This window comes from Trachemys scripta, chromosome 7, assembly GCF_013100865.1.
Source record: "Trachemys scripta elegans isolate TJP31775 chromosome 7, CAS_Tse_1.0, whole genome shotgun sequence".
NCBI lineage: Eukaryota > Metazoa > Chordata > Testudines > Emydidae > Trachemys > Trachemys scripta.
Window position 1 is genome coordinate 106290227 of NC_048304.1, and position 24282 is coordinate 106314508.

General features: G+C 41.2%; 1 protein-coding gene across 7 annotated transcripts in view; it reads left to right on the forward strand.

Moving 5' to 3' along the window:
- The window catches only part of CHST15 (carbohydrate sulfotransferase 15), an 85903-nt gene that overhangs the window by 57096 nt on the left and 4525 nt on the right, over positions 1-24282 (forward strand). For all 7 annotated transcript variants that reach the window (XM_034775148.1, XM_034775155.1, XM_034775152.1 and 4 more), the window contains exons 4-6: positions 3649-3795; positions 7708-7864; positions 20873-21029. In XM_034775148.1, the coding sequence (XP_034631039.1) occupies positions 3649-3795; positions 7708-7864; positions 20873-21029 (461 nt within the window). The remainder of the gene's footprint in view (positions 1-3648; positions 3796-7707; positions 7865-20872; positions 21030-24282) is intronic.

The following is a 24282-nucleotide window of genomic DNA, read 5'->3' on the forward strand; positions in this document are numbered from 1 at the left end:
TGAAATGGAAGCATAACTCTTCAGAGAGTAGTGCCTTCTTCAAGTTAAGTAAGTCCCCCATTAACTTTTGATAAAATGATAGAGGAGTATATCCGTGGAGGAGGGGAGAGATACCAAAAGACTGGAAAAGGGCAAATATAGTACCCATCTAAAAAAGGGGGAATAAGGACAACTCAGGAAATTATAGGCTAGTCAGCTTAATTTCAGTACCCAGAAAGATCATCGAGCAAATAATCAAAACAATCAATTTGCAAGCACCTAGAAGAAAATAAGGTAATGAGCAACAGTTAATATGGATTTATCAAGAACAAATCATGTCAAACCAACCTAATATACTTTGACATAATAACAAGACTTGTGTATGCTGGGAGGCAGAGGGGGGGAGAAGCAGTAGATGTGTTATATCTTGACTTTAGTAAGGCTTTTGGTACTGTCTCACATAACCTTCTCATAAACAAACTAGAGAAATATAGCCTAGATGAACCTACTACAAGGTGGGTGCACAACTAACTGGAAAACTATAGTCAGAGAGTAGTTATCAATTGTTCACAATCCCACTGGAAGCGCATATTGAGTGGTATCCCACAGAGATCTGTCCTGGGTCTGGTTCTATTCATTATCTTCATCAGTGATTTGGATAATGGCATAGAGAGTACGCTCATAAAGTTTGTGTATGATATTAAGCTGGGAGGGGTTGTAAGTGCTTCAGAGGACAGGATTAGAATGCAATATGATTTTGACAAACTGGAGACATGGTCTGAATTTAATGGGATGAAATTCAATAAGTACAAATTTGAAATACTCCACTTAGGAAGGAATATCAACTGCACAAATACCACATGGGAAATGACTGCCTAGGAAGAAGTACTGCAGAAACAGGTCTGGGGGTTATAGTGGATCACAAACTAAATATGGATCAACAACTTAATACTATTGCAAGAAAAGCAAACATCATTCAGGGATGTATTAGCAGGAGTGTTGCATGCAAGACACGAGGAGTAATTTTCCCACCTCTACTCAGCACTGACAAGGCATCAGCTGGTGTATTGTGTCCAGTTTTGGGCACCACACTTCAGGAAAGATATAGCTAAATTGAAGAAAATCTAGAAGAGATCAACAAAAATGATTAAACGCCTAGAAAACATGACCTACGAGGGAAAAACTGGTTTTGTTTAGTCTACAGAAGAGAAGACTGAGGGGGGGCCCATAAATCTTCAAGTATGTGAAAATTGTTATAAAGAGTAGGGTGATTAATTGTTCTTTGTAACCACTGAGGACAGGGCAAGAAGCAATGGGCTTAAATTGCAGACAAGGAGATTTAGGTTGGAAATTAGAAAACCTTCCTAAATGTAAGGGTAGTTAAGCTTGGGAATAAATTACTTAGGAAGGTTGTGGAGTCTCTGTCATTGGAGGTTTTTAAGAACAAGTTAGACAAACAGCTGCCAGGGATGGTCTACATAGTACTATGTCCTGCCTCAATGCAGGGGAAGGACCAAATGACCTATGAAGGTCCTTTCCAGTCCTACATTTCTATGATTCTATGATTGTATTCCTTAGTTTGGTTTAAAAGCATATCCTTTTTCTGCTAATGTATTTATCTTCTTATTTTGCTGGGGTTCTATATCCTGCACAGGGAAATGGTTATGTGCCCTTTTTAGATTTTACTTGTTTTCTTCTTTAAACTCCTTGGAAAAGTAGCCCTTAGTGAACACATAAGTGTTTCATTTGTGGAGCAGCAGCTCAGTAGAAAGTTGGCTCAGACTTAGGCCATACCTACACTACAAAATTAATTTGTCTTAACATATACTGGCATACAGTCACCACAGTAATTACATCGCTTGTGCATGTCTGCAGTTTGCTCCTTGTGTCAGCAGTGCACGTCCTCACCAGGAGCACTTGTATCAATTGTACTGTCAGTGTGGGGCATTGTGGGACAGCTCCTGAAAGCTAGTAACAATCAGTGTCTATACTGACAGTGCGTTGCCCTAATTATATTGACCTTGACTCTACGCCACTCATGGAAGTGGAGTTATTAAGACGGCATAACAGGGCAGTTACGTCAGCAGGAGTGAGATTAAGTGTAGAAACTTCCATAGTTAGGTCGATGTAAGCTGTCTTGCGTGGCCCTGACTCTGTAGTGTAGACTAGACCTTAGAAAAGCCCAACTTTCCTGATTCACTTCTAATAACATCTGTGATATTTTGTTTAATGTTCATGTATATACCACAGATGGTTTATTTATATAAATATCCTTGAGTGACGACTGAGTAAAACCTGAGTTAGGATTTCAGTATTTGGCTGAATGGAGATTGGAGACGCTCTGCATTTCTCTGGCTAGACATATAAATATTAACCCCACCCATACGTGGAAAAGGAGGTATCTATATCTGTTTACACACACATTTTATATTTGTGTGTATTCACACACACACGGAAACAAAACAAATGAAGAAAAGGATAGGTAGATATCTCCTTTTCCACATTAGTTTTTCTTGTCTGTTACCATAAATCATGTATTTAATTTATTATTATATTTAGAAATCTAAAATGTGCTCATCAGATATTTTGAGTGCACAGTCATAATTTAGGAATCACACAGTATAGCACAAGTAAATGTCATCCTCAAATAGATTTCCCCACCAAATTAGACATAATAGGAAAGAAACAATTTCTTCTACTTCAGGAATCACTGGGTGAAATTCTATGGGCTGTACAAAGCAGAGAGTCAGAGTAGATGATCATAATGCATTCTTTCCTAGTCTTAAAAATCTATTAAAATCAAATTCATTCTTCACAGTCAGCCCCTCAGGTAAAAGCCTGGAAATAAATGATAAGCCTTATATCATGACCTGATGGTTAATAGGCTCAAGTTCTGTCAGATCAATGGAGGGAGTGAATTTCAGTTCCTAGAACCTTCCACAGAGAATACCCTGCTTCTAATCTCCAGATGTTTAAATGTAGGGCTTGTCAGCCAAAGCATCTTGGCTGATTGTGTCTGCCAGGAGGGTGCATATGGGAGAGACAGGGCCAAATTCAGAGGTGAAGTGTAACGTTAGATTTCCTTACATTAACAGACTCCCTTGCACTCAGACTCCCATAGATCTAAATTGGCGTAATTTGCAATTGAAGAGCCAGGATGTATAAATCAAGGTAAGGCAAGGGCAGCTTCTCAGAGCTGGGCCTTACTAATCTCTAGAGTAAGAACAGGAATGCACACAAGATGGAATAGGGAAATGGGAAGAGGATCAGGAACAAGTGGAGAGAGCAGGCACAAAAAGGAAAAAGGAGCAGAGGATACCTAAGAGTGGCCGGTGATGCTGGAGATGGGCCGGTGATGCTGCAAGGTGCATGTAGAGGAAAATGTAGCATAAGGATTACAGTGTTTTGCTATTGGCTTTCACAGAAATTGGATCCACCCCAAAAGAATAAAATAGGAATTATACCTTGATATCATTTTGTTACCAGTTCAATTTACTATTACTGTTAATTAGATTGGTAGGTGAAAAGCATTAATAAACAAAAGATCTCCTCCAAATTTTTTAATTCCCTCTTCGTCAATGGAGTTTTGCTGATTAACTCCAACTGTGGATCTGGCTCTTGAGTTTAATTTTCTAGCTTCTCTTTTACTCATTAGGGTTTTGTTTTTAGGAATAATTCGTCTGAGGGATGGATTTCATGATCGCTACCCAGTGGAAGATTACCTTGATCTGTTTGACTTGGCTGCATATCAGATTCAGGGTGTGTTACAGAGTGATGTAACAAAAGGGCGCAGCAAGATGAACCACATCATCGTTGGTACTGCAAATACTACTTATGAAAATATGGTCCTAAATTCGTTGTAACATTTATAGCGATGGTAAAATAAGCTTAATCAAAGTGTTTTATGTCTGCGGTAAGTTAATCATAGCAGAGGGCCATTTGATGTCAGGTAAGGCCCCTGTCTACAGATAGGTGCATTATTTGTTTTCCTCTGGAGGCAGGTTGTTTTCCTTTACCTAAATGGATGTTCTGTGCCTGGCAAGATTGCAGTACTGGGTCCTGTGAAGTTCTGCCATCAGGGACATCTGCAGATATTCCTGCTATTTATATTACAGTACTACAGTATATTACAGTATTACAATACTTTCACAGGTGAAATGCTTAGATAAACCCAGTTCACTTATTTAAATTAGCAGAGTACATTTTTAAGTACTTTTACCTCTTGTTATAGCTTTTTCTAGAGTTCATGTTTTTTCTGTAGTCTCAGTTCCCTTATCGCCAAGGTTACTTTGGCCCTTATTAAGTTTGCAGGAAAATTTCTGAATTATTATGCTCATTAAATCAGTTTTTTATGACCTCAGTAAAAAACAATCTAGTCTAGAGACAGTCTACATTATGTATGAAAATCAGGTTTCCTTAGAATGCTGCATTGTTAAACTTCAGATTATTAAAAAGGGAAATTTAATTAAAACTATAAACATTCCTTTAACTTTGTCATGTAACAGTATTTTCAAATTCTAACAATCTTTGAGTCATATCTTTATTAGGTAATATATTTTCGCAAATAAAACAGTAGATCTTTAGAAGACCTGTAGAGTACACTGCTGTTCTAGCTTCAGGCATTCTAAGCAGGACTTTTTTATTTACGATCATTAATCTGATAAATTCACAAGAATGTTTTATGAAAACGTGACATGATTTTATTCCATTAATCTCAGGCTAAGGACATTGTAAATTTATTCTTTTAATGAAAGTAGGCAGTTTAATCATGAAGTATGTGCTTTAAGTCCATATGAAAAATTAGTACATATTTGATTGTGCTATGATAATTTGATATATAAATGCAGTGGATATAACAGTGATTAATTCAACATGTGTTGAATAGGGTACCCTCTTTACAGATATTAAATTTGTATTATGTGTAAAGAGACACTGTCAAATGGGTAGGAATTAATTTCTTTTTCCTTTTAGTTCCTCACAGTCATCCTGTTTTGGTTCCGAACACAAGCTATACTAAATTAACTGCACAAAACCAGCATCTTTAGCTTAAAGTTCACTCTCCTGAATGAGGAAACTGAGAGCATGTATACAAAAGTAAACATGTGGATCCAAATCCACAGCCAAAGTAAGGACTAGACTCCACTATTCTTATTCTTGTAGGTAAGGATGGTAGAATCTGGTCCTATATGGGTTGTTGTTCAGAGGAGTTCCAAAGGAGCAAAGGCGAGAAGGAATATCTTAATTGTTCAGACACCATGCTTATGTCTGCGGGATAGCTGGCTGCCTAGATAGATGAAAGGCTGCAGATTATTTTCAATGGCTTTCTGTCGCAGTTACTATAGCTTCTGTAGCTGCTGTCAACTGCTTCCTTGGTGGGTAGATTCATGAATATATGGACTCATGCCTGTGCCTGCGCCCATGCCCTAGACAGCTGCTTGGCCCCCCAAACACCTCTGTGCAATAGGATGGATGGAGCCCACTGTCTGTCTGGGTTCCTCATTTCCTGCCCTCTTCCCACACAGCAGGACAACACTGGTTCCGATGCATCTGGGGCCTAACACGGCTCTTAAATTGGATGCAGGCTGTGGGGCAAATTCTCTGGTGTAAATTGGTGTAATTCCATAGACTTCAGTGGAGCTGTGCCAATCTGGACTGTCAGAGTACTCATATATCTAAATGCATTGCTCTTATTCAGTCCATGCAAGATTTATATTCCACACATGCCTTCACACATATTTACAGCACTGGATCTTGTTTGTTACACCGGTAATACAAATACAGACTCTCACTCCTGTTTTGGTGTGGGGATTTTGCTCCAATGCTGCATTTAGTCTTTTGCGGTTCCACTTTACCCAGCTTTTGAGCTGAACTGACCTGTACTGAACTAACATGTCAAATGCTCTGCTCAAGGTCATGTAATGGTGTTTATAATTGATTTGGAAAGAGAAACCACAGATCTTCTGGACTTCCAGTCTTAGACTGTAGAGCCCCAATTTCTCCTTTCAAGACAGTGACAATGAGAATATCAGTAAATAATTCTGGTCTCTAATGGCTTCCAGGTTCTTTTAGTGAAGTACAGTAGGTAAAAGTGGAGCCTAAAGGAATTGATAAATGCTTATTTAGTATGAAGGCTTTGGCAATTTTTATTTTAAATTTAAAAACTTGATTGGATTTTTCCAAAATGAGGATTCAAATACAAAGAAGAGGAGGAGGCAAAGAAAGAGAAAAAGAAAATTCCCTACAATAAGAATATATTTGCATATATGTACTTGTACATGATTAAATCACAGAACTATCAATTACAAGGGTTTTTTTTTCTCATCCCTTTTGGTTCAAAAACTCATTAACAGAAATTAGTGCCTCCCACATTGGCAAAAAGAGAGCTTGAAAAAGGCTAAAGCATACATTTTGTTGAAGCAAATTTTGTCTCATTAGTTTTAGTGTTACTCAGCAGAAGGAGACAGTACAGTTTAAAAGATAGATGCAGTATGTGATACTATTGGCTAGATTCTGATATCCTTTACTCAGTTGAGTAGTTACTGAGTAGCAACTTACTCCAGGAGTAGTCCTATTAAAATAAATGACACTACTTTCAGAGTAAGGTTTTTCTTGACCTAAAGACATCAGAATCTGGTCTTTAACTGTATTTTATTATTCATTCTGAAATCAGTTGATTTTGTCTTTCTTTTAAGTGCATATCTGTACTTGAGACAATGGGACATGATGTTATGGTACAGTATCTCTGATGGTGTATAATAAAGCTCCAATAATAACTGAAGAGAAGGAAAGATTCAATACACTGTGACACAGACAAGCTGACTGATGCTTTTATTCCCACATTGCCTCTGTATCTCTCAAATTCTCAGTTCATGGTCTAAGCCAGTGGTTCTCAAACTTGGGGCCACCGCTTGTTCAGGGAAAGCCCCTGGCGGGCCGGGCCGGTTTGTTTACCTGCCGCAACAGCAGGTTCGGCTGATCACAGCTCCCACTGGCCGCGGTTCGCCACTCCAGGCCAGTGGGGGCTGCAGGAAGTGGCGCGAGCCAAGGGACGTGCTGGCCGCCCTTCCTGCAGCCCCCGTTGGCCCGGAGCGGCAAACCGCGGCCAGTGGGAGCCGCGATCGGCGGAACCTGCGGACATGGCAGGTTAACAAACCGGCCCGGCCCACCAGGGGCTAAGAACCACTGGTCTTAAGCAATACTGATTGTCTGGAGTGGTTCTTTACATTTTTTATCAGGCTGGCCATTACAAATGATGTCATTCACTTAGGGCTTACTTCCCTGCAATTAGGGAAGTGTTAAAAGTAACTCTCAGAAAGTACTTTAAAGATAAGGTGGAATTGAAGATCTCTATGGGATGGATATAAGTTCGTCCTGTCTGGACGGTAGGAAATAGCTCTACTACCACTAGAGTACAAATTCTGTCCATTACATAATTGGTCACACCCTTTTAAAGTTAAATATATTTGCATATTCATCAACCATTTTCAGAAGTACAGCATAATGACAGTGATAATTTGTGTAATTATATAAACGTGTCTTTAAGAGCTTCCTGATTCTGCAGAAATATGGGCCAGATTTTCAGGCAGTGTAAATCAGCATAAGGCCATGAAAGTCAATGGAGCCAGACTGACTTACACCATCTGAGGATCAGGATCTACATCTTTTGTGCCAATGTAAAGAAAAAAAAATTACTCACAGATACTCATTGTAAATACTTGTCATTTCTAGGAGAGGCCAGTGCTTCTACAATGTGGGATAACAATGCCTGGGTTTTCTTCTATGACAACAGTACTGATGGAGAACCTCCATTTTTAATCCAGGATTTCATCCATGCTTTCCAGCCCCATGCCAAACTTATCGTCATGCTGAGGGATCCTGTTGAAAGGTTAGCAATAAAGCAGTGCATGGAATTCTTTCTCACTAGAAACAAGGGTGTTTTTTTTTTTTTTTTTTTTTAAGATGTAATAAATGTACTTATACTGCTTATATGCCTGATGTCTAGTTCTTTTCTGGTATAAGTGTTAATACTTGTAATACCCTGGTAGCTTTATTGATTTATAATTAACTTTAGATTTTGTAAATATTTATGGCTTCATTCCAAGTGTTTTGGAATTTTCAATTTTAATAACATTTGAAAAAAATATTACTGGCATTGTGTAGTGCTTCACTTCAAATTAGGAACAATGGATAGTAGGGTTTACATCTCCAAAGGGGCAGAATATTTAAAAGGAAGATTGGGAATGGCCCGCAACTAAGCAAATTAAATACGTTTCTTTGTTTCTTTTGTTTTTTAAAATCTTGGAAGGACTTAGTACAGTACTAAGCTAAAATGTCTGGGGCATATTTAAGTTCCATAGCTAACACTTACTTAACAGGTCATCCTCGGTCTAGCTGATTTTGGCAGTGGTATGGGGTTGAAATTTCCAAAGATAAACTGTTCTTGAACTATTTTTCCTGTGTATTAGATACAAACAGTCTTTTTTTCCATTTATGTTTTAGCTCTTCCCAGGGCAGCTATGCCCTAGCAGGCTGTCAGTAGAGGGGGATGTCTATGAATTGTGCTCCCGTTTTCTGTGTGGTGCAGAGGATAGCAAAAGCAAAGAACAGAGGCCCTGGGTATCAGATCTGAAGCTGTGCCGCATGATCCTCTTGCTAACAGTCCCTTCATGGCAACAACACATTTTGTCAAATATACATTTTCAGGGCAGTTCAACCATCTGCAGGCTAGGGCTTCACCATCCTTCAAGGACAAGGTCCCTAGTTGCCCAGGAAAGTGGTGAGGGGACCTGAGAGGTTAGTGAAAGAGTAGACAGTCTTCACTGGTGCTATAAGAACCACACAGTTTGGGCCAGAGTTTCCCATGTATGCTGTAGCTTGTGGTTGTGGGCCATGCCTCTCTGGGCAGCCTCTAATGCCACACACAAGTGGCGAGACACTACAGTGGTGTACTTTCTCCATTTTCTATAGCACTGGAGAACTTTTGACGTTCGTTCTCCTTTACTACTGATTTAGACACATCTGGCCAGATACGTAGCACTAAAGATAAAGGCAATATATTGAGGGCTGTAAAAATAGGGGTTAGGGGAAGCACATAATTCTAAAGAGGCTATCCAAAACAGGGCTGCACCAAGTCATTCCAGCCCTTGACGCTTGCTTCATGGGTTACAGTGTGTCCTGCCACACTGCCATGGCTCACCCACATAAAAGGCATGTACTATGCTGGTGGGGTCCCACAAACATGTTTGTTTGGGCAGGCTATCACCCCAGAAACAACATTATAGGGTGATGGCAGCAAGGGCTACCCACGCATACTGTCCCTCTGGATGAGTGTTGGCAGAGCCCCCCCCCGAACAGCAGAATACTGAATTAATAACCCATTAAAATGCATGGGGCAGTTCTCCCATTTAAGAGGAAGAACTATAGTTCAAGGCTGTCTACAGATTCAGGCACTGATATCACTTGGGTCACGTTTTGAGGCTCATCGGTTGATGTCATCACATAACTCTTGAGCTGAGACACTAGGCTTGTGCCTCTGAGGTCTGATCCAACACCCATTGAACCAATGGGAAGACTGCCATTGACTTCAGTTGGCATTGGATTGGCCCCATAGGATATGTCTACACTGCAATTAAAAACCTATGGCTGGCCTGTGCAAGCTGACAGGCTTGTGTGGCTTGGACTAAGGAGCTGTTTAATTAGGGGCCTGAGCCTGAATGTCTACACCACAATTAAACACGAGCCTGAGTCGGTGATATGAGCCAGCCGTGCCTGTTTAATTGCATTGTAGACATAGGCACTATGGGTATGTCTTAATCAGTTCCTGTATCTACATAAACTAGCTAAATATTATTAGGTGATTACTGGGTGGGATCCTGTTATTACCCTTGCAGAGTTTTCTTCCATTTTAACTAAGTCAGAGATAAACCTCAACAGTGAAATTCCAGTTAATCAACAGAGGGAAGAGCAAACCTCAACTTCTCTCCTGTCCTGTAAATTTTGATAATTATTTTATCAACATTGTGCTAGGAACCATGCACTAAACTAGATCTGGAGGAAGGAGGTGATAGGTGAAGACTAGCCCTTCAGGGCAGGAATGTCTCTTGTATGTTTGTGTAGCACCCAGCACAATGGGTCCCCATTGGGATATTTGGGTGCTAACATAATACAATTCAATTAAAATGCAATTGGAAATTGACAACCTATGCTAAGGCCTAAACTTTATTATAATCTATTAAAGTCATTTAAATACAAAAAATATTAAGCAACACATGTGTGCTGCCAATTTTTAAAGAGCTAGTCTTCACCCATCACCTCCTTCCTCCACATCTAGTTTAGTGCATGGTTCCTAGCACAATGTTGATAAAATAATTATCGAACTACTGAACTGGTGGAAGCCACTAGATAAGCACTTGGAACCAAAGTTAGTTGAAATGCAAAACCGGCTTTTTACAACAGTAGCCTCTTGCAGCTGCAGAGAGAATATTTTTGTTATTTCAGTTTATTCAACAAGCTGAGTTCAATGACTAGTTCATTAAAAGTTAAGAGACCAATTGGGAGTTGAAAAAGCAGGAATGCTTGCTTCCTTTTCCCAGCATATGAATAAAAACTAGTTGTGAGAGGATGAGATCTACTAGTTCTAACATCTTGAAGGACATGTTAATCAGAACAATCCGTTCAGTTCACTAACTACTGATAATACTTCCTTTTGTGTAATAAATCAGTTAGTTTTAAATGCAAAACATGTTTTGATAAGCTTCTAGATAATTCCCCCCCCCATTTATCCAGCTCTTTTACAAGATTTTTATTTAATAAAAAAACCTTAAATACTGCTGTTGTGCATATTTAATTGAATTTCCATCTAAATATAACTTGACAGAAATCCCAAAATTAATTAAAAATTAATCACCTTCTAGTAACTAAAGAATGCATCATTCACCATTTTATAACAAATTAAATATTTGGGAATTTGAATAAATAAGTGAGATAACTACTTAAATAATTGTGTGTGGGGGTATATGTATGTCTCTGTGTGCGTCCTCCTTGTTAGCTAAATGAAGCACCCAAATTAGTGTGAAGCCTATATTTAATTGCAAAACAATATGGTTTATTGGTATCAACCAATAAGAATCAAACTCTCTTTAGAAAAATAACTAAAGTACAAATGCAAAGCATGACTTAAATCAAGGTTTCCTGCTTGCTGATTTGAAATCATGGTTAAAATCAGTTATTTAAATTGCTTTGATTTACATCAATCGACATATAAATATTTAATAAGAAGTCATTCCAGGCAGGCATTCTGAACATGTTTCATAATAAAGCAGGGCACATCCCTTCCACTTTCTCTGGTGGAGGAGAGTGGGAGTTGGCACTGAAATGTTTAACCCAGGAGCACCACATGAGCTCCACCCCTGATGCTGGCATATCCAGTCAGGTTGCATGGGTATTAAGGTGGCAGGTCATCTGCTGTGGTTTCTTCTTGACTAGATTTCCTGACATCAGGGCTTTGCAGAACAGGAACCGCCAGAATGGCCCCTCCCTGTTTGTCAGCGATAAAGAGCCATGCCAGCTCTTCCTATCCTCTGTGTTGGGAAATGCATTTCCCAACTGTTAAATGTGCCTCCTGACCTTAAGGTTTAAGACATGGTAATTTTATGCAAGAGAGCTCGTTGAAGTACCTCCCTCAGGTAAATTATCCACAATTCTCTCATTACTTTAATCACCCTCTGTAATATGGGTGTTTCACTTTCCCAGTTGTAATATGGGTGAGTCAAAAAGTGAGTTCCATTTCACTAACTCTGTATTTACAGGGAACTAGATTCTGTATATTTAGGATTTCATTTTCCCTTTTTGCTTGTGCCTCATCTGAAATCATAGGAGCAAGTTTAGCCCTTGTCGTAAATGGCTGCAACTCTCATTGGTCCAGATTCTGCTGTCAATTACATTAAGAGACTGCGGATACAGAGGGCATTCTGGAATATGTTGGTGCAGTCAGGGTCACGGGAAGGGGTGTGGCCAGGCTTGTCTTCAGCTGCTGCAAGGCTCATATGGGCCTTGGACAACCAGTACAATTTAGGGCTACTCCAGCACACGAGCCCCTTATTCTGACCTTTGGCTGGGGGGGGGGGGGGGGGGAGGGAAGGGGGGGAGTTTGGCTCAATTCAATCATTCTGCATTTAGGGCCTGATTCTGCTTCCAATGAAGTCAATGGGAAAACTCCCAGTGACATCAGTTGTGTAAATTCCCAGTGTAATTGAGATCAGAAACTGTCCCACTAACTTCAATAGGAGTCGCACCTGCTTATATCAGGGTTGACTTGTTTCATAATCCTTTGTGGGTGACATGATGGTCATCGCCACATTATTTAATTGTGTTAGATTATGATTGAGGATAATGACTTCAAGTGAGCAATAAGTACCAGGAGCAGCTGAAATCCTAATCAACAAAGATTTTATTTTCATGCAGATGTCCCTAGAATTGAAAAACAGATGGAAAACAAATACAGAAGATGGAGGCAGTCGAGTAGAGAGAGAGAGATGCTTTCCATAAGGTGTCAGCAGCTCTTTAAAATAATATTTTTTTAAATTGGATGATTAGAACAAATTATCAGAAAAATTAAACATTTTAAACAAACTGCAGTTATGGCTCATCTTCAAAATGATTCTTGCTCTCTCAGTTCCTCCTGCGAGCGCCTGTCTTCCATACCCTGGATGGCAAGAGCTGTCAGCTCGATCCTATTCTCCTGGAGAGAAATACTTCCAGCCTGATTCTCATTTAGGGTTTTTGTTAACGTGCCATTAGCAAACAGCGGTCTTAACACGCACATGTTGTATTTCTGCAAGGAGAAGATACTGCTGTGTGCTTAATGCCTACCACATTTAACTAAACTCTGCTGTTTCTGTCCCTCAGCTTCTCCCCCATCTTTTTCTCATATCCTCCACTCTGCAGCCAGATAGTCCACAGACACCAGAACAGACAGATGCCTGAGGCAGCAAAATATTAGGGGCAGCCAAATACTTTGTGGCTGTTTCTTGTCAGTGAATAGGGGCTTACAGGGGCATACATTTCCCTGCCTGCTTTCATCAGCCAAACACTAAGAGCTGGTACCTTCTACTCTGACAATTACCGCACTTCTTTTTTTAAGAAAACCAGATTACACTAATCAGTTTATTTAGGAGCAGGTTGTGGCCTGACCCTACAGGACTGCATGGAGGCCTGTGAGAGAGTAAGATCCCCCACCCCGCTACATCCTCATGGCTTTCCTACAACCCATCTCTAACATTTGGCTGCTCAACTGGTATTTCTCTCCTCACCTGTGCAGATGGATGGGAAATATGTAGAGCCTTGGTTCTCTCTCTCTCAGGTGCTAGGAGGGGGAATTGAGCCATTTCAGGATGGATAGTAGGATTTTTCCTGCCAGAAGCCTGTTCCCCTCACTTCTCATGATGGAATCTTGTCAACACATTCCTTAGCAGAGACCTGGTGTTTCCACAACTGGATTGGAATAATGTGCCTGAGAATCATACAGTTACAATTATTGCTCACGTTTAACTCTATGGCCTTCTCCTTAAAGAGAAGAATGATTTTGAAGTAGAGAGGCTGAGGAGCTTGATACTTTAAAAAGTGTCAGTATTTCCTATATCAAAAATAGCAGGACTAAATTCATTGGTGGCCATGAGAAATTTTATAAGCAGTCCTTAAACAGAGCATTGAAATGTGTCTATGACTGTGTACAATCAGAAATGTAAGGCAAGAAGAGACCTAACGAGGCCATCTAGTCTGTCCCTCTACGTCAAGGCAGAGTTAAGTATACCTAGATCATTCCTGACAGATGTGTATCTAACCTGTTCTTAAAAAGCTCCAAGAAGGATTCCACAACTTCCCTAGGTAAGCTGGTCCAGTGGTTAACTATCCTTATGGTTTGAAAGTTTTTCCTAATACACCTCTACCTCGATATAACGCTGTCCTTGGGAGCCAAAAAATCTCACCATGTTATAGGTGAAACTGCGTTATATCTAACTTGCTTTGATCCACTGGAGTGCGCAGCCCCGCCCCCCAGAGCAGTGCTTTACCACGTTCTATCCGAATTCGTGTTATGTTGGGTCACGTTATATTGGGGTAGAGGTGTATCTAACTTAAATCTCCCTTGCTGCAAACTAAACTGATTACTTCGTTTCCTACCCCCTTTGGACATGAACAGTGATTAATCTCTGTCCTCTTTATAACAACCTTTTACATATTTGAAGATGTTGCATCCTTTGTCAGTCTTCTCTTCTCTAGACTAAACAAGCCCAATTTTTTCAAATTTTCCTTATAGGTCATGTTTTCTTATTACTTTTATTGCTCTCCTTTGGACTGTCTCCAGTTTGTCCACATCTTTCTGAAAGTATAGTGCCCACATCTGGACATTCCAGCTAAGGCCTCACTAGTGCCGAGTAGAGTAGAACAGTTACTTCCCATGGCTTACATACAGCACTCCTGTTCTACAACCCAGAGTGACATTTGCTCTTTTTACAGCAGCATCACACTGTTGACTCTCATTTAATTTGTAATCCACCAAAAGCCCCTTTTCCGCAGTACCGCTGCCTAACTAGTCATACTCCATGTTGTATTTGTGTATTTGATTTTTCCTTCCTGAGTGCAGATCTTTACACGTCATTATTTAATTTCATATTATTGTTTTCAGATTAATTCTCCAATTTATTAAAATCATTTTGAATTCTAATCCTCCCTCCTGTTGTAGTAGAATATTGCTAAACACTTAACTTCAACAACACATATGAACCAATTTTGTTTCAGTACATAAACAGAAAGATGCAAGTAATGTAGGCCCACTCCCAGACCACTTCTGCAGATAAATCTAGAGGAATTGATGCACACTTGAAATTTTGCCAAGGAGCAGAAATGTAATAGCAGAAAGCTCTGACTGCCTACTAGTTAAATTTTCCAAACAAGACCTATATTTCTCTATGGAAATTCTCTGCGATCTGCTAACAGACTTGCTGGGCTGGGAAGTGGCCAAAAATTAGAAACCATACAGGACAGGGCTCTTAATTGGGTCTCTGTGACAGACAGCTACAGGTTATCTTTTGCTTGGCTATTATTTTGAAATAAATACAAATCATGTCCTTCCTCCTGACATTGCTGATTGTGCAAGCCTTATTCATGTTGGTGAACTCTTATTTAGGCGAGCACTGGGTATGTAGGTCTGCAATGCAGCTAGGAGAGAGCCTCCCAGTCCAGATAGACAGACCTGCACTAGCTCTGCTCCAGCTAGCACACTAAAAATAGCAATGTGGACATTGTGGGATGGGCAGTGGCTTGGGCTAGGCCCCGGAGCTCAGATCCAGGGTGTCGGGTGGGCTTGGACTCGGGTGGCTAACCTGAGCCGCTGCCAATGCAAAGTCCACACTGCTATTTTTTGCACTCTAGCTCAAGCAGACCGAGCGCAAGTCCGTCTAATTGGGCTGGGAGGCGCGCTTCCAGCTGCAGTGTAGACATACTCTTTGAAGTCAAGAGGGCTACTTGCATGAGTCCATATTCACTCGTTTGAGTAAAGGTTGCACAAAGCTCTTAGTGTCTCATCATCAGTTTCTCAACAGTTTTCAGTAATATTTTTGGAATATGTAAAAATGAAATTAAAAACAAACATAAAAGTTCAGTAATTAAGGTTCTGTCTATATGAAACACTAACCTTTTATTCCTCCAACTTCTCTCTCCTCTACTCAGTCTCACCCTTTTATTTGTCTTTTCTGAATTTCCATTTTTTAGATGAGGCAGGAGTTCATAAACTCATATTATAATAAGCAACAGAGGGTCCTGTGGCACCTTTGAGACTAACAGAAGTATTGGGAGCATAAGCTTTCGTGGGTAAGAACCTCAATTCTTCAGATGCAAGTAATGGAAATCTCCAGAGGCAGGTATAAATCAGTATGGAGATAACGAGGTTAGTTCAATCAGGGAGGGTGAGGTGCTCTGCTAGCAGTTGAGGTGTGAACACCAAGGGAGGAGAAACTGCTTCTGTAGTTGGAAAGCCATTCACAGTCTTTGTTTAATCCTGATCTGATGGTGTCAAATTTACTAAATGGATTGAAGGTGAAAAATCCATTGCTATCTACATACTGCACAGACCACAGTAAGAGATTATGCCATACACTATCAAAGAAACTGAGGAACCACCTGATCAGCATCCTGTACAACAAACAGAAAAACATCAAGAAAGAGCTCTCCAACCTGGAGACTTTCATGAATAACCAACCCTCCACACAAATGGACTTTACTAAAATAAGACAGGAGATCTACATTACACACTTCACCTCTCTACAAAGGAAAAAGGACCATAAGCTGTCTAAAATCCTACCTGCCACATGGGGCCACAACAGGGGTACCCCTAACTCACCCAGCAATATCGTCAATTTATCCAGCTACACACTCAACCCAGCAGAAGAGTCTGTCCTATCTCGGGGACTCCCTTTTTGCCCCAGCACCCCCACGAACATGATACAGTTCTGCGGTGATCTGGAAGCCTACTTTCGCCGCCTCCGACTCAAAGAATACTTTCAAGATAACACTGAACAGCGCACTGATACACAAATACCCTCCCACCAACAACACAGGAAGAAGAACTCCACATGGACTCCTCCTGAGGGTCGAAATGACAGCCTGGACCTATACATAGAATGCTTTTGCCGACGTGCACAGGCAGAAATTGTGGAAAAACAACATTGCTTGCCTCATAACCTAAGTCGTGCAGAACGCAATGCCATCCACAGCCTCAGAAACCACCCTGACATTATCATCAAAGAGGCTTATAAAGGAGGTGCTGTTGTCGTCATGAACAGGTCTGACTACCAGAAGGAGGCTGCCAGACAACTCTCCAATACCAAATTCTACAGGCCACTTTCCTCAGATCCCACTGAGGAATACACTAAGAAACTGCACCATCTACTCAGGACACTCCCTACACTAACACAGGAACAAATCAACATACCCTTAGAACCCCGACCAGGGTTATTCTATCTACTACCTAAGATCCACAAACCTGGAAATCCTGGACGCCCCATCATCTCGGGCATTGGCACTCTCACTGAAGGACTGTCTGGATATGTGGACTCCCTACTCAGACCCTACGCCACCGGCTGTCTTCGTGACACCACGGATTTCCTGAGAAAACTACAATGCATTGGTGACCTCCCAGAAAACACCATCCTAGCCACCATGGATGTCGAGGCTCTCTACACAAACATCCCACACACAGATGGAATACAAGCTGTCAGGAACAGTATCCCTGATGATGACACAGCACAACTTATTGCTGAGCTCTGTGACTTTATCCTCACGCACAATTATTTCAAATTTGGTTACAATATATACCTCCAGACCAGTGGCACTGCTATGAGCACCCGCATGGCCCCTCAATATGCCAACGTTTTTATGGCTGACCTGGAACAACGCTTCCTCAGCTCTCGTCCACTCATGCCCCTTCTCTACCTACGCTACATTGATGACATCTTCATCATCTGGACCCATGGGAAGGAGACCCTGGAAGAATTCCACCATGATTTCAACAGCATCCACCCCACCATCAACCTCAGCCTGGACCAATCTACACGGGAGGTCCACTTCCTAGACACTACCGTACAAATAAGCGATGGCCACATTAACACCACCCTATACCGAAAACCCACCGACCGCTATGCCTACCTTCATGCCTCCAGCTTCCACCCTGGTCACACCACAGGATCCATCGTCTACAGCCAAGCACTGAGATACAATCGCATCTGCTCCAACCCCTCAGACAGAGACCAACAACTACAAGATCTTCACCAAGCATTCTCAAAACTACGATACCCACACAAGGAAATAAAGAAACAAATCAACAGAGCCAGACGTGTACCCAGAAGCCGCCTGCTACAAGACAACCCCAAAAAAGAAACCAACAGAACTCCACTGGCCATCACCTACAGTCCTCAGCTTAAACCTCTCCAATGCATCATCAGTGATCTACAACCCATCCTGGACAATGATCCCTCACTTTCACAGACCTTGGGAGGCAGGCCAGTCCTTGCCCACAGACAACCCGCCAACCTTAAGCATATTCTCACCAGCAACCATGCACCGCACCATAACAACTCTAACTCAGGAACCAACCCATGCCACAAACCTCGATGCCAACTCTGCCCACATATCTACACCAGCAACACCATCACAGGACTTAACCAGATCAGCTACAACATCACCGGCTCATACACCTGCACGTCCACCAATGTTATATATGCCATCGTATGCCAGCAATGCCCCTCTGCTATGTACATTGGCCAAACTGGACAGTCACTACGCAAGAGGATAAATGGACACAAGTCAGATATCAGGAATGGCAATATACAAAAACCTGTAGGAGAACATTTCAACCTCCCTGGCCACACAATAGCAGATGTAAAGGTAGCCATCTTACAGCAAAAAAACTTCAGGACCAGACTCCAAAGAGAAACTGCTGAGCTCCATCAGATCTGGATTAAACAAAGACTGTGAATGGCTTTCCAACTACAGAAGCAGTTTCTCCTCCCTTGGTGTTCACATCTCAACTGCTAGCAGAGCACTTCACCCTCTCTGATTGAACTAACCTCGTTATCTCCATATTGATTTATACCTGCCTCTGGAGATTTCCATTACTTGCATCTGAAGAATTGAGGTTCTTACCCACGAAAGCTTATGCTCCCAATACTTCTGTTAGCCTTAAAGGTGTCACAGGAACCTCTGTTGCTTTTTACAGATTCAGACTAACACGGCTACCCCTCTGATACTCGTATTGTAATAAATGCCCTGATCCACATGCTTGACTCCAGTGGAACTGCTCACGTGCGGAGTGCTTTGCTGAAGCAGAGCCTAACCTCTCTAAATAAATAGTAGTATTTTAAAGCTTCTGTGGAAATCTATGGCCAGCCTGATATTTTTGGTATAATAAAAATGGGAAGGGCATTGAAGATGGAAGTGGATTCAGTGTTCCTACGGCATTATAGCTGTGAAATAAAGCCCACTTTTACATTTAGATAATGATTTACATAAACATATGCCCTTACGGAGAATGAAGTGTATTCAGGGTCTCTGGAATGGTGTGTCCAAAAATGGATTCTTTGGGCTCATAATACTTCTGCACTTTCACCCTTGCTGCAGAAATTGGCTCTGAAGTGCTACAGAATTTTCAGGACTCTGGATATATCTCATGAGCCCCAAACAAGTGAAAATTACTTATGTATCTCATTTAAGGGATGACACACTATCTTCTGTTTATGTCACATCCTGGCATTTCCCTTATGTTCTGTTTTAAAATGATGTCGACATCTAGAGATTCTAATCAGAGTCCCAGGGATTAAAAATAAATAAAATAAATATTTCATTTTACACTTTTATTTCCATCCAAATGAACCAGAATTTAAGTCATCTTTGTCTTGTAATATTTAAGCAACTATAAATGTTTGAAATTATTTGCACAAATATTTCATATTTGAAATGAGTGTGCCGTGCCATTTGCACTGTAATTCAGATTTGTATGGCTGAGATGGTTAGGAAATAGCTGCAGAGAAAGATAGTGCAGCATGGTTGCTTATAATATTGGTATTGCATATATATGTGGACCGTAGGTCCTGTAGTTCTTACTCAGGCAAAACTCCTGTTGAACTAAATGGAAACTTTGCCTGAATAGAGACAGCAGGAGTGAGACCACAGATTGTGCCATGATACAGCTCCTCACCACACCATACAAAGAGGCAGTGTGGACTAGGACTCAGGAAACCTGGTTTCTATTTCCAGCTCTCCTACGGGCTGTCTTGGAAAAGTCCACTCCACTTTTCTGTGCCTCAGTTTCTTCTCCCACTCCTTGTCCATCTTGTCTGTTTAGATGGTAAGTTGTTTAAGGGAGGGTCTGTCTCTTACTATGGGTACATTCAGGGCCTAGCACAATGGGGGTCTTTTTGGTTGGGGCTTCTAGGCATTACTGCAATACATAATAATAATAATAATTAATACAGAATGAACAAAAAAACAAATATTTCAAGAATTTCTCTTCAGAAAAGGATTGGCTCCTAACTACTTGGGGCCTAATCCTGTTAGATGCTGACCTTAATAAGAGTGGAGAATGCTTAGCAATTCACAGGATTGGACCTAGGGTGACCAGATGAGAGATCTGAAATTTCGGGATGCGGGGGGTGCCAGCAGAGAGAAAAAGAAAAAACCAAAAAAACTCAAGAGCCGGCGGCGGAGGGGGAAAAAAAGAAAAGAAAGAAAAGCCGGAGCATAGGAAAAATTGGTGGGGGCTGAGCACCCACTGGCAGCTCCATGCCCCCACACCAGCTCACCTCCGCTCCGCCTCCACCTCCCCTGAGCTGACTGCCGCATCCTGCTTCTCCCCCCTCCTCAAGCACTTGCGCCACCATACAGCTGATTAGCGCAAGCCTGGGTGGGAGGGGTGAGAAGGAGGAATGCGGCGTGCTTGGGGAAGAGGCGGGGCCAGGGGGGGAATTTGGGGAGGGATCCAATGGGGGAGGAAGGGGGCGGAGTTGGGGCGGGGGGGGGGTGCGAGCCCCCTCTGCCTGTGCGCAAAGTATCGGGACAATTCACGTCCCGACCGAACATCGGTCAGGACGCGGGACAAACAAGTAAATATCGGGACAGTCCCGATAAAATCGGGACGTCTGGTCACCCTAATTGGACCCGTAAAGTCTGAGCCAAAGCCCGCTGAAATCAACTTAAGCAGGTATTGGATCAGCTGCTAATGGATAAAGGTTATATTCACACCCTGTTTTCTCAAGTAATGTTGCTATCTTATTTTATTTTCATTATCATTTAAGTTGATTTTCTTTAATTTTATTTATCATTTACACGTGTATTTTGTTCACAGATTGTATTCGGATTATCTGTACTTTGCAAGTGCGAATAAATCCGCCGAAGACTTTCATGAAAAAGTGGCAGAATCCCTGCAGCTGTTTGAAAATTGCATGCTGGATTACTCACTGAGAGCCTGTGTCTACAACAACACCCTTAACAATGCCATGCCTGTATGTATTTCAAATAACATTTGATTCCTTGCTTAAAAAACACAGACTATTTTGTCTGGATTATTAAAATGCCAGGCTCCTTAGCAATAATAATTATAATCAAGACATGGTTTAGTTTGTGACTCCCAATAAGCTTTCTTCCCTTTTTTTTTTTTTTCAAGTTGGTGATATAAAAATATATTCATGCATGTAAAAACTGATGTGCTGGCTCAGCTGTCTCTTCAGTCTGTTCCCTGATGAATGCCAACAGTAATAATACATTCTTTCTAGTGTTCAGGAGCATGAAGAGCACATTTAGCAAAGATTACAGTTTAATCTTTACTTGCAAACCTATCCAAAAAATAGCTCTGGCAAAGATAAGGCAATTTCCGAACTGCACGTAAGAATACATCATTTATGCTGGATTTTTTTTCCCCAAGAAAAGGCTATTGATAGGTAGATTAAATGCTCTCTCACACTTTTTTAAGCCGTACACAGCAGAAAAGGGAGAATTCTATTACATAAGATATTGGCAAAGAACACAGAGCTAAATCTCAGTGTGATTGTTCCAAAATTCACATTTTTAGTGTTGATTTGTTTTTATATTTTGTTTGAGGGTGATAAAAGGGTTTTTGAAATTATTATATGTTCAGGAGATACGTAGCAGTATCTCATGTTTACTGTTGGATGCACTTGTAAAGTACCACCAGGTCTCTGTGATCTAGCCCTTTCCCTCCCATTTTCTTGATTTGGGTGGAAGGACACTTTCCTCCTCCTCTCTGTCCAGATTGAAGTAAATTTCATCTCATCATAATTTCCTCCAGTTACTAAAGTAATCTCAGAGGAAATCATGCATCATAGGCCCAAGTCAAAGCCATTTGAAGTCAGTGGGAGTCTTTCCCGTACTGGGAATGGGATTCAAGCCCCGTGTTCCTGAGCGTTGCTATACTGATCATCCAGAAATGGAAGTTGAAAGAGAGACAGTGTCTCCTTTTATTTTATTTAAAATGAATTTTGTAATGTGGTATTATGCCAGCAGGGGTTCGGCTCTAGTGGTGACAGTTTCAAGCTCAACAGAGTGAAAGTCACCTCTGCTACTTGTTTCAGATTTAGTCTCTAGGACCACAAAGACCAAGGATCTGGACCACTCCCACATTTACAAGTACAAGGTCTAGTCTGTTTTACAAGTTTTATTAAAGTTACAATTAAAGTTACGATTACCCACAACCCGCCCCCTTCCTGGGGCCCACTTGCTGCCCCAATAAGGCTGAGAGAGGCTTCAGGGTTGTGCAACACCCGTGTCTTTATTTACCTACAGTTATCCTACCACCAATGTCTGTCTATTTACAAGCTTTACAGGATTATTCAACCTCTTTTACAGGCAGAGTCAGCCTTCAGCTAGGAGGCCTCCAGTTCCCTCCCTGACTGACTTCTCTCTGGCTGCCCCCCACCTTCTGGCTCCCTCCCAGCCTTTATAGCCCTTGGCTTGTCAGGCCAGCAGGTGTTGCCAATGCTCAGGCCGGCATCAGGCCTTTTCCATCAGCCCCAATCTGCTTCCCTTGATTGGAGCTGACTGGGCAAGGGCTAATTAGGTGCTTTTGCACCAGCACCCTGCTACACCCATGCATATGAAGACGTCTGCACAAGTTGCAAATATAGTTATACTCACATCCTTAATGATATCCTTAAGGTCTGATGGCTGCCTTGCCAGTTGATCATTGGTATAGGGATGGTTCCTGCTGGAGTTTTCCCATAGGGAGCTCAGTTTTCCTAATCTGGACACCCTCTTTTTATAATGTGATGCTGACTAAACCTCATTAGCATTTATGCATATAGTGTAGCCTGCAGCTAAGGCATGTGTTAGAAAAATGTGACTACCGGGTATCTCGTAAGCAAAAAATTACTTTTGCTGTTAATTTTTCACAGTATCACAGTACCTTTGGTCACTTACTTATGTCAAGCATTTCTTAAGCCTATGGCCTAGTATGGCTAAAATGACATCTTACAGGTCTCAGCCTGTAGGCCTTGTGTTTCAGCCCTACTTATTTAGATACCTAATACATAATTATCACTTCTAACTACTGATCCATCTTATACTTCTATAATCCTACAACTTAACTCTGTTTAGCATACAATGATTATATATGACCTAACATATTAGTTAATCATAACACAATAAATGAACAAAAAACTAAAATCATTGGCTACAACAGTCTCCTCCCTCCTCAGAGACCCGACTATCATGCTCTGAGCATCTCCAGTCATGCCCACTCTGGGAATTGCACACTATAATGCAGTGCTTGCCAACTGTCTCCCTTGCACAAACGCAGTTGCATTGTGGCATAAATACACTTGCTCAGACCCTTGTATTCCCCCAGGTGCCTAGACAGTCGTCATTTGTCCCACAGTTTATTCCTCTTCTTAGATAACATCTTGAAGAAGGTACTTCTGAAAATTAACTCATTGTTCTTTCTTTTGAGATCACTTATATTTCCAGAAAGCTACCAATGGGTATCCTTAATAAAGCATGGAGCTCTAGCCAGGCTTCTGAATGGACTTTTCAGCTTCCTCTCAAGCATAGCTGACAAAGTCTATATATGTGTAATTTGTTATATATTGAAAGAGTAGATTTTTTCTGTGACCTTGGACGTTAGGTTAGTGTGACTACAGCAGAAAAAAGTACTCCTAAGAGACAAGAAAAACAAGTAGAATAGAGATTGCCACTGCTGATAGGTAACCCTCTGTACAGAGAAGGGGCGTTCATCCATTTATCTTCACTTACCATCAATAGAAAGTGTATTAACCAAAGAAAGGGAAGGAGAGCCAGGGGTGTCAAACTAACATTGGAGAGACTGCAGTCAAGGAGGATTCTTTGGGAAATGCTCAGTTGCATTACATAATTTATAGGGGGAAAGCAAATGACTTTCCTGAAAAGGGGATTTTGTTTTGAACAACAGTGGCAAAACACAGGCCTGTATATCGTGCCATTTTTCAGACGTCCCAAGAGAAGTGAAGGTGACTATCCTGGGCAACAAAGGGTTTTTACATTTGAAGTTCTTGCTGGATGAAGTGAGTGTTGATTCTATCTCAGAATTCTCTGTTTGGGTAGAAGCTCAGTAATGCTATAAAATACTGTATCCCAACCTACATTATACAACTGATACTGGTTTCTTACTTGCCCCAGTACCATCCTGGTGGGAGAAAGAGGAATAAAGATGAGAAATACACATAGATGATTTGCTGTAAGATTGTACAATGCATGGCATAAGGTGGC